A 12,354-nucleotide genomic window follows, 5' to 3' on the forward strand; every position below is an offset into this window, starting at 1 on the left:
AGGTGAGATGCTTTCTACTCAATTTCAGATTTAATTCCAATCTTTTGAAACTACATATATACTAAAACTTTATCTTAGTTAAAATAGAAATAAAAAAAACAAGAGAAAGACAACCATAAAATACCAATTTTAGCTGAGAAACATACCAGTTCAAAGCTCTCCTTAAAACTTCACTTCAATTCAGTATCTCATAGATGAAGGCACATAAAAGTGGTAATTATGAATGGAGCTATTCCCCAGACAGAAGTGAAGCTCCCACAGTATTCAGCCAATATATTCTGAATAACTTCTTGTGTACAATTTTTTAAAAAATACTTATAGTTTTGGTATAACTTTATGGATTTATATATAACGTGTATGTGTATGTATATGCGTGTGTGTATATATAAAAGTGTGTGTATGTACACACACACACACATACATACACACACACACACAAATGTACATATATACTTGTGTATCTCTGAACTAGTGCTAGCCAGTAGAAAACCAGATCAATAAATCAAGGCACCTAATAATAGCAATGGTGAATTTGCAATACAAATTTCATGATATGCAAAAGGTTCTATTAAAACTATCATTTAAATTTTACAAAGCAGACATTTCAAGCACACTAACAAAATGTAATGAATAATTTCTGTCTGGATCAACATCTGTGTTTAACATTTATATTTTTTCTGCTTTCTCTGGTGGTAACGTGATCGAAGATGGATGGGACAACTATAAAGAAAGATACTATAGGATATAAACTTTTACACAGAATTCAGGAGCTTTCATCTGAGTTCACTTATTCATGATAAATGGTAGCTTTTCAAATCACTGCCTGAAGTGAATGTCCTTTAAAAACAAAAATGCCCAATTTCTTTAATTGAAAATCTCAATGGCCAACTTTTAATTGTAAGCTTGTATGTATCACATGCACATATTTACACATTTCAATATACGGAGAAACATAACAGCACAATTATTTAATAAAAAAACCGGCATTTTCTTCCCTTGATGCTACTATAATAGACATTTTTTTAAAGTAAAAAATACCATACTCTTAGAAATACTTCCATGAAATATAAATCATTTTTAATGAAATTCTTATAAAATATCTGAGAGGGAAAAAAAAAAGTTCTTACTCTTTATCTGTATCGCCTTCACTTTCGTCTCCATGATCAAAGCTCCAATTATTTTTAAAACCTCCATCTCTCTTAGATTCTGATCTAGCCAAAGCTGAAACAAAAACAAACTCAGATAAGTATTCCACAGAGCTATTCAATATAAAATATAATTAAGCATTTCCCAAGCTCTTTGGTTAGTCTAAATTTTCTCTTGTCTTGCTATTTTACTATTTCTTATAAACATCTTATTTCCTCTGAAGTGAAAAAGAATACATTAAAATCTGTTTTTGCTAATTTAACAGTTGTCCATATGCATGAGTGTGTTACCAAGAACAAGCCCAAATTAGTAAGATACAATAAAAATGGGTAACGCACATGATTATGTACAAAATACATAAAAATCAACCCAGTATCTCCATATTTAATCACTGATTCTAGAAATTAGTACCCATTAGTTAGCCTGCTCTATTTATGAGACATATATCCAGACTACTAGCGTTTTCTTTACTTCAGTCAATCACCTCAACCTTTTAACAGAAGAAAAACTAGGTTTTCTGCATTGACAATATGGTGAACTTGATGGCCAGGCACTCTCTAGATCAGAACACCAAACATGCTCATGAGTTTTAAAAAATTCTTAAGTGTATGGGTGAAACCCCATGAAGCCATAAACGACCAGAAGTTGTGTACTCAGAGAGATAAATGAAGTTCTGAAGCTGGCATTTGTCTTGGAGTCATACGACAAAAACCAAAAACCTGATGTCCTAGGCCTTAGGCTTTAAGATCAGGTTTGGGATGACAGCAAGATGAGAGGTCAGACTAAAGACCACAAGACCTGTAGGGCAACCTTCCAACTAGGTGAGCAAGGGTGAAAAAAAGAAACTGAAAAATAGAGGAAATAATAATGACATCTTGTCTTTGCCCTGGGTTTTGGGGTTGAAGACAAAGTATATTTACCCCATGGTTAAATAATTCCTAACCATAAGCTCAAAATTACTCAAGGTTTGGGACCACAATTTTCATAACCGTACCTATGTAGGCCAGAAAAGCCTATAATTAAGAGTCTCACAAGATCCTGAATATCACTAAATGCAAGGGAAATACAAATTAAAACTAAAATGAGATACTACACCTCACACCCATTAGAACGGCCATTATTTTTTTAAAATATTTATTTATTTATTTACTTGACAGAGAGAGAGAGAGAGATAGAGAGAGAGAGAGATCACAAGGAGACAGAGATGCAGGCAAAGAGCAGAGGGGGGTGGGGTAGAGCAGGCTCCCTACTGAGCAGAGAACCAGATGTGGAGATGTGGGGCTCGATCCCAGGACTCCTGAGATCATGACCTGAGTTGAAGGCAGAGGCTTAACCCACTGAACCACCCAGGCTGAATGGCCATTATTTTTTTAAAACATAAAATACTGGTAAGGATGTGGAGAAACTGGAACTTCTATGCATTGCTGGCGGGAATGTAAATTGGTGCAGCTAACATGGAAAGTATGGCAATTCCTCAAAAAATTAAACATAGAATTTACCCTATGATCCAGAAGTCCCACTTCTAGATACATACCCAAAATAACTGAGAGCATGGACTCTGATGGTTGTACACCAACAGTCATAGTAACATTAAAAATAGCCAAAGGTAAAAAAAATGCAATATCCATCAAAAAACAAATTCATAAATAAAATGTACTGTATGCACGTACATATGCGCGCGCGCGCGCGCGCACACACACACACACACACACACACACACACGAACATTATTCAGCCATAAAGGAATTAAATTTTGATACATGCTACAACATGGATGAACCCTGAAAACATTATAATGAGTTAAATACTAGACGTAACAAATACAACATGACTCCACTTAAATGAGTTATCTAGGATGGGAAAATTCAGAGACAGAAAGCAGGAGAGAAGGTAACAGAGGCTGGATAAAGAGAAGAATGGAGAGTTATTTCTTAACTGGTACACCGTTTTCGTTTGGGTTGATGCAAAAGTTCTGGAAATGGGTAGTGGTGATGGTTGTACATTACCGAAATACTTAATGACAATCTAAAATTGTACACTTAAAAATGGTTAAAATTATAAATTTTAAATTTATATTATAAATTATATATAAATTACAAATTTTATGTTATATTTTACAATAAAAAGCTATTTTTAAAGGGAAAAAAAAAGCCTCTCCATGATGAACAGAATCAAATGTAAATTCCCCCCCAAAAATATAAAATTTCAATACAAGCCTCAAAAAGTTTCAAAGATTGTGAGTTCACAACCAAAAATATCATGAAATAGGAAGGAACAAATCACATGAGCAAATCTGAAACTTCCTTACATGCATACTGGAATTCGACAAATAATAAATAAAGAGTATATAATAGAAGCAAGGTTTCTCCCTGTCAGAGAAAAAGGTTATAAATAAGCAACAAAGAAAACTACAATGAACTCTATTCATTCTAATAGTACTAGAGTAAGAGTTTATCAGTATGAATTCATATTTCTTTAATATACAAACACATAGATAAAAGGAACATATACAGGTACGTCTTGTACCAAGGGTTAGGAGTCTACAAAACTAAGGCTTTGCCCTCTGAGATCTAGAAAACAGTGACACCCCAGAGGCAACAAGCACACTTAACCCGATTTCTAAATATCATTTCTAAATACCATTTCTAAATACCATTCTCTAATAAAAGGAGTCTGGGCTCCTAGAAGAAATAACCGATTGCAGGGATGGAGCAGAGAAAATACAAAATCAGTCCAGAGCATTCTGTATGCCAGAAAATAAGGAGGTGTTTTTTTTTTTTAAAGATGGGGTAATGTCAAAAGGTTTCAGGAGCCAAATTGAACCTCCCAACAAACAGGTGAACAAACCTGAGACAATTTTAGCAAAAACAAACAACAGTCCTGGATTATAACCCCCAAAATAAAACAAATATTCACAAATCCATACTGACATAAATGATTGAATAAATAAATTAATCAGGAGAAAAGATCTATCTTCCTTTTTTTTTGTTTGTTTGTTTGTTTTTTAATTTATTTGAGAGAGAGAGCGAGGAGAAGCAAACTCCCCACCAAGCAGGTAGCCCAATGTGGGGCTTGATCCCAGGACCCCGAGATGATAACCTGAGCCAAAGGCAGACACTTAACCAATTAAGCGACCCAATGCCACCCTATCTTCCTTAAAAAAGAATTCCAAATGATATATGCACAAACTCTTTCCCGCAAGATATGAAACTTAATTCCCTTCCCCTTCAGTATATACTGGACTTATTAACTTGCTTCCAAGAACTAACTACAAAAAGGAGAAAAAAGTAAACTGACAGTGAAAAAAATTTGACAATCATTACCTCGGCCATAAGGTTAACATCAAAAGTGATGTCTTATTCAAAGGATATACTGTTTAATATGTGATGAAAATGCCATTTCAGTCCTGTGGTCTTCTTCCCCAAAACTCATAATGCCTGTTTAATCACGAGAAAACATCAGATAAACTCAAACTAAAAAACAGTCTACAAAATACTTGACTTGTATGCTTTTAAAACCATCAAGGTTATGAAAAACAAGATTAAGAAACTGTACACACATCAGAGAAGACTAAGGAGATGTAACAACCAAATGCAGTGCGATATCCTGGATTGGACCCTGGAATTAAAAAAAAAGACATCAGTGGGGTGCCTGGTTGGCTCAGTGGGTTAAGCCTCTGCCTTCAGCTCAGGTCATGGTCTCAGGGTCCTGGGATGAAGCCCCACATTGGACGCTCTGCTCAGCAGGGAGCCTGCTCCCGCCCCCCCCCCCACACCACCTGCCTCTGCCTACTTGTGATCTCTCGGTCTAAATAAATAAAATCTTTAAAAAAAAAAAAAAAAGGACATCAGTGAAACAACTAGGGAAATCCAAATAAAGTCTGTTTTAGGTAATGGTATTATACTCACATTAATTTCCAAGTTTTTGACAAACGTATGATGATCATGTAAGGTGTCAACACCACAGAAAGATGCATAAATGGGATACAGAACTCTGTATAACATCTTTTAAACTTCTCTATGAATTTAAAATTATTCCCCAAAAGGACTTTAGAAAAAAAAAAAAAAATCAAACGTAAAATGAACCCGGTTTTTAAAAAGATGGCTAGGGGGCACACATGTGATTCAGTTAAGTGTCTGCTTTGGCTCATCTTGGGGGTCTGGGATGGAGGACAAGGTCAGGCTCCTAGCTCAGTGGGAGTTTGCTTCCGCTCCCCCTCTGCCTTTACCCTCCATCCCCCGCCGCTTGTGTATGTGCTCTCTCTCTCTCTCAAATAAATAGGTAATATCTTTTTTAAAAATAAAAAAAAATATGGTTAGGTGAAAAGTTACGTTACCAAGACAGAAAAGGTAATGAACTATAATAATTACTAGCCTAATAAAGACTCATGAACCAGCAACTAGTACCCAACAAATGAGTCAGGCAAGTTAATCAAAAAAGTCACTAGGTAGCAAAAAGTCAAGAAATGTTCATTATTTATACACTGAAGGAACTAGGACCCTAGACACACAATTCAAATAAATCTAGTCATATGATTTCCTAACTAACAGCAGATTAGAACCTACAAATGAATAAATGAAAGAATAACCTCATGAAAGCGATTATTGTCAATAAAAAAAATAAATTATAAAACACAAATTTTAAAAACACGAGTTTAGGGCAACTTGGGAGTAGAAACAAAAACATGAATCCTCAAAAGTCTTTGAGAGTGTTACCATATTTCAATATCCTGCTATGATTCATTAGAAATAATGGGAGTAGAAAATAATGTCCACTGTACTCCACTTACGAAATTGAGTGGAAGGAGAGATAAAAGGTTGAAGACGGATCCTAGTTAAGTATCACAAATTAAATAAATGCATTTTTTCCATACCCTTCACTAATACAACAGTAATGAAGGGAGGGGAGAGAAAGGAGAAACGCTTAAGAACAAAAAAAAACCAGAAAGGACATAATGGTAAATGAGAGATACAACTAAATTGATGAAAGATTAAAATGGTGGATGGGGAGGAACTGACTTATTAGCTGACTAAAGAAAGCAAACCTAAATACCTACAAGTACACAAATATTACCAAACTGGCACAACGAGATCTGAACACTGCTGCATCAATAAAAGAAACTGAATTATTAAAAATCTTTACATGAAATATTCAGACCCCAAAGGCCTCTCTATAGCTATTTCCTTTAAAAAAAAAAAAAAAAAAAAGGTTATTTGGATTTTACGGGAAATAATTTAGTTCTCTGCTGTTACTGCTATTTTTTTTAAGTATACTCTACCCCCAACATGGGACTTAAACTCATGACCCCAAGATCAAGAATCATGTGCTCTGGGGTGCCTGGGTGGCTTAGTCGTTAAGCATCTGCCTTCAGCTCAGGTCATGATCCCGGGGTCCTGGGACTGAGTCCCACATTGGGCTCCCTACTCAGTGGGAAGCCTGCTTCTCCTCCCATACCCCCTTCTTGTGTTCCCTCTCTTGCTGTGTCTGTCAAATAAATATATATAATCTTAAAAAAAAAAAAAATCTGAGCCAACCACACAACCCTCTAGTAATTTCTTTCGATCTTCTAAGAAATAGCAACAAATTCATTTTCCCAGAATATTTAAAAAAAAGGAAAGAAAGAAAGAAAGAAACATTCTACAGTTCATTTTGCAAAGTGAGAATACCTAATAACAAACATGACAATGGCATTCAAGGAAGGAAAATTACCACTCTCTCATGGAGACAGATATAAAACCCTAATTAAATATCAGCAAATCAAATCCAGTAATATGTAAAGAGTAATGTATTATAATCAAGTCGAGTTTATTCCAAAAGCAACAGTTAACATTTGAAAATTATAAATATAATTCAAAAAACAAAATCACATCACAAGTAGAAACCCTAACAGATACTGTAGACATTAATCCAACTCTATCAATAATCATCCTGAATATCAATGGTTTAGATGCACCAATCAAAAGACTCCAAGTGGATCAAACAAGACTCAACCATATGCCACCTACAAGAAACACATTTTATTTTATTTTATTTTAAAGATTTTTATTTATTTATTTGAGAGAGAGACAGTGAGAGAGAGCATGAGCGAGGAGAAGGTCAGAGAGCAAAGCAGACTCCCCATGAAGCTGGGAGCCTGATGCGGGACTCGATCCCGGCACTCCGGGATCATGACCTGAGCCGAAGGCAGTCGTCCAACCTATTGAGCCACCCAGGTGTCCCCAAGAAACACATTTTAAACAGACACTAAATAGACAAATATAGATTAAAAGTAAAGAGATGGAGAAAAATATACCATGCAAACAATAATCAAAAGAAAGCAGGAGTAACTGTATTTTCAGACAAAGTAGATGTCAAAGCTAGGGAAGTTATTAGAGATAATGGGTACTACATTATAGTAACAGTCAATTCTTAAAGAAGACATAATAATCCCTAACAGGTATATACTTAACAACACTGTTAAACTATGTGAGGCAAAAACTAAAAAATTGTAAGAGAAATAGATGAATCCATTATCACAGCTGGAGACCGTAACATTCCTGTATTGGAAATGTACTGTTCCAGGTGGCAGAGAATCAGTTGAGAACACACGTGACCCCAGTAATGCTATCAATCAACCGCAGATTACTGACATCTACAGACCACTTCATCCAACAACAGAAAAAACACATTTTTTCTCAAGCTCACATGGAACAATCACAAAGACTACATTCTGGGCCATAAAACTCTTCAATGAATTTATAGGAACAGGGGCACCTGCATGGCTCAGATGGTTACGCATCTACCTTCAGCTCAGGCCATGATCCCAGAGTCCTGGGATGGAGCCCCAATTTGGGCTCCTTGCTCAGTGGGGAGCCTGTTTCTCCCTCTCCCTGCTGCTCCCCTTGCTTGTGCGTGTGCTCTCTCTCTCTCTCTTTCTTTCTCTCTCTCTGACAAATAATATCTTAGAAAATCACTTTCCAAAACAGAAAGCACCAAGCCCAGATGGATTAATTGTTGAATTCTATCAAACACTTACGGAAGAAACTGTATCAATTCTCTAACTCTTTCAAAAGATAGAAGCATTCATGAGACCTAATTATCAAACCAGACAGAGACTTTATAAGAAAACTACAAACAATATCTCTCGTGAACACAGATGCAAAATATTAACAAACTGAATCCAACAATGTTTAAAAAGAATTATACCCGATAACCAAATGGGATTTGTCCCAGCTTTGCAAGACTGACTAAATATTCAAAAGTCAATTAATGGAATCCATTAAGACCATGTATAGGCTAAAAAAGAAAAGTCATGCAATTACATCAAGGGAGGCAGAAAAAGCACTTAAAAAAAAAAAGATTTTATTTATTTGAGAGAGAGAATGAGAGAGAGTGAGAATGTGAGTGGGAAGGTGAGCCTGATCGGGACTCAATCCTGGGAGTCCAGGATCATGACTTGAGCTGAAGGCAATCGCTCAACCAAGCCACTCAGGCATCCCAGAAAAATCACTTGATAAAATTCCACTCCTATTCATAATTTAAAAAAACAAAACAAAAAACATCAGTAAATTAGGAATTCCTGGGAATTCCCTAAACTTAATAAAGAATATCTACAAAAATCTACAGCTAACATTATATATAATGGTGAGAAACTGAAGCTCTTCCACTAAGATCAGGTACCAGGGGAAAATGACACTCTTGTTCTTTTTCAACACTGCACTAGGAATTCTAGCTAATTCAATAAAACAAGAAAAAGAAATAGGAGGGATATAGACTGGGAAAGAAAAAATAAAACTCTCTTTGCTCACAGAAGATATGATCACTTACATAGAAAATCCAAAACAGTAGGTCAAAAAAACTTTCTGCAACTAATAAGCAATTATAGTTAAGACTGCAGGATACAAGGTTGATACAAAAGTTCATCTGCTTTCCAATACACCAATAATGAAAAAGCAGGATTTGAAATTAAAAACACAATGCCACTTACATTAGCATGCCCCGAAAGATAATACTTAGCTATAAAGCTAACAAAATACATACAAGATCTATATGAGGGAAACTACAAAACTCTAATAAGTGAAATAAAAATAAAATGAAATAATATCATGGATAGCACAGTTCAATATTGTCAAGTTACCAATTCTTCCCAACTTTATTTATAGATTCAATGTAACCACAATCAAAATGTCACCAAGTTATTTTGTAGATAGTAAGAAACAGATTCTAAAGTTTATGTACAGAGGCCAAAGGCCCAGAATAGGCAACACAGTACTTATGAAGAACATATCTGGATGACTGACACTACCCAACTTTGCATCTTACTATAAAACTGCAATAATCAAATCAGTATGGTGTTGGCAAAAGAACAAACAAATCAGTGGGAAAAAGCAGAGAGCCCAAAATAGAGCAACATGAAAATAAAAGAACTTACCTTTGACAAAGGAGAAAAAGGCAATACAATGGAACAAAAATTAGTCTTTTTAAAAAATGGTGCTGGAACAACTGGACATCCACATGAAAAAAAAAAAAAAAAAAAAAAAAAAAGACTCTAGACACAGACCTTACATCCTTAAAAAAAAATTCAAAATTGATCATACACCTAACTGTAAAATGCAAACAAAACTATAAAACTCCTACATGATAACACAGGAGAACACCTAGATTACCTTGGGTATGACAATGATTTTTAGACACAACATACAAAGGACACTCCAGGAAAGAACTGATAAATTAGACTTCATTAAAATTAAGAACTTCTGGGGGAAAACTCTTACACTATTGGTGGGAACTGTAAACTGGTGCAGCCACTCAAGAGCAGTATGGAGGTTTCTCACGCAGTTAAAAATAGAACCACCCTACTACTCAGCAATTGCACTAGGTATTTACCCTAAGGATACAAAAACACAAATTCAAAGGGGTACACACACCCTGATCTTTATAGCAGCATTATCAACAATACCCAAATTATGGAGAGAGCCCATATGTCCACTGACTGATGAATGGACAAAGATGTGGTGTATATATACAATGGAATATTACTCAGTCATCAAAAAGAATGCAATTTTGCCATCTGCAATGATATGGATGGAGCTGGAGTATATTATGCCAAGGAAAATAAGTCAGTCAGAAAAAAACAAATACCATGATCTCACTCGTATGTGGAAGTTAAGAAAGAAATCAGATGAACACACTGGAAGAGGGAGAAGGGATAAAGGGAAATAAACCATAACAGACTCTTCAAGAACAAACTGAGGGTTCATGGAGGGAGGTGAGTGAAGGGTATTAGGGAGGACACTTGTGATGAGCACTGTGGGTGTTGTAGTTAAGTGATGAATCACTGAATTCTACTTCAGAAACCAATACTGCACTGTATGGTAACTAAGTAAGATTGAAATAAATAAATAAAGTAGAATCACACTACCACTTAAAAAAGGAAAAAAAAAGAACTTCCGCTCTAAAAAAGATAATGTCAAGAAAATTAAAAGACAATCCACAGACTGGGAGAAAATATTTGCAGAAGACAAATCTGATAAAGGACTATATCCAAAATATACAAAAAACTCTTAAAAGTCAACAATAAGGGGGTGCCTGGGTGGCTCAATTGGTTAAGTGCCTGTCTTTGGCTCAGGTTGTGATCCTGGAGGCCCTGGGTTTGAGCCCCATATAGGGCTCCCTCTCAGCAGGGAGTCCACTTATTCCTTTCCCCCCACCTACTCATGCTCTTGCTCTTTTTCTCTTTCTCTCAAATAAATAAATCCTTTTTTTTTTAAGTCAGTAATAAACTTATTTTCAAAATGGGAAGAGAGGAGGGTTGTAGAATAGGCAAATGGGTGAAGGGGAGTAGGAGATACAGGCTTCCTATTATAGAATGAATAACATGGATAAAAGGCACTGCACGTACGGTTTGTAAAAAATAAAAAATAAAAAATAAAAAATAAAAAAAAGGCACTGCACGGGGTGCCTGGGTGAAGCACGTGGTTAAGCGTCTGACACTTGGTTTTGGCTCAGGTCCTGATCTCAAAGTCTTGAGACCCAGCGGAATCTGCTGAAGACTTTCTCCCTCTGCTCATGCATGCATACATTCTAATATGTAAATAAATCTTTTCAAATAAAAGGCACAGAATAGAGAATATAGTCAATAGTATCATAATAGCATTGTATGGTGACCAATAGTAGCTACACTTGTAGTGAGCATTATGTACAGACTTGTGGAATTACTGTGTTGTACAGTAATTCACAGTAGTGAAACTAATTCACTACTCTGTGTCAACTATTCCTCAATTTTTTAAAAAGGGGCCAAACATCTTAATAGACACCTCACCAAAGATATAAAGATGGCAAATAAGCGTATGAAAAGATGCTCTACATCACAGGTCATCAGGGATATGCAAATTAAAACAATGAGATACCACTACACACCTAGCTAAACTCTGAAAACAGTGACACCACCAGCTGCTGGTGAGGATGTGGAACAATAAGAATTCTCATTCCTTGCAGGTGAGACTACAAAATGGTAGTTTCGTGGTTTCCTGCAAAACTACATATACTGTTAACATACAGCAATTGCACTCCTTGGTATTTAAGGAGTTAAAAACTTACAGCCATAATGAAATCTGCACACAAATGTTTATAGCAGCTTTATCATAACTGCCAAAACTTAGAAGCAACCAAGATTTCCTTCAGTAAGTGAATGAATAATTATGTGCATCCAGACAATGGAATATTATTTCCCGAGGTAGGAATTAGCTATCAACCCATGAAAGACATGGAGGAAACTTATATGCATAATACTAATGGAAAGAAACAAATGTGAAAAAACTACATACTGGGGCACCAGTTATGGTGGCTCAGTTAGTTATGCAACTGCCTTTGGCTCAGGTCATGATCCTGGAATCCCAGGATCGAGTCCTGCATTGGGCTACCTGCTCAGGGGGGAAGTCTGCCTCTCCCTCTGACCCTCTCTTCTTCCCCTCTGACCACTCACTTTCAAATAAATAAATTAAATAAGATCTTAAAAAAAAAAAAAAGGCCACATACCATATGATTTCAACTATATGACATTCTGGAAAAGGCAAAACTATAGGGACAGTAAAAAGATCAGTAATTTCCAAAAATTTGTTGGGGGAGACAGATTTGAAGGAAAAACAGGTGGAGTACAGAATTTTATGGCACTGAAAATACTCTATACGGTATGTTGATGATGGATACAAGGCATTACACATTTGTCTA

General features: G+C 35.8%; 1 protein-coding gene across 7 annotated transcripts in view; it reads right to left on the reverse strand.

Moving 5' to 3' along the window:
- Window positions 1–12,354, reverse strand: part of SENP6 (SUMO specific peptidase 6) — a 113,570-nt gene that overhangs the window by 87,347 nt on the left and 13,869 nt on the right. For all 7 annotated transcript variants that reach the window (XM_032339250.1, XM_032339248.1, XM_032339247.1 and 4 more), the window contains exon 2: window positions 1,128–1,221. In XM_032339250.1, coding sequence (XP_032195141.1) covers window positions 1,128–1,221 — 94 coding nt within the window. The remainder of the gene's footprint in view (window positions 1–1,127; window positions 1,222–12,354) is intronic.

The sequence above is a fragment of the Mustela erminea genome, chromosome 4 (genome assembly GCF_009829155.1).
Source record: "Mustela erminea isolate mMusErm1 chromosome 4, mMusErm1.Pri, whole genome shotgun sequence".
Taxonomy (NCBI): domain Eukaryota; kingdom Metazoa; phylum Chordata; class Mammalia; order Carnivora; family Mustelidae; genus Mustela; species Mustela erminea.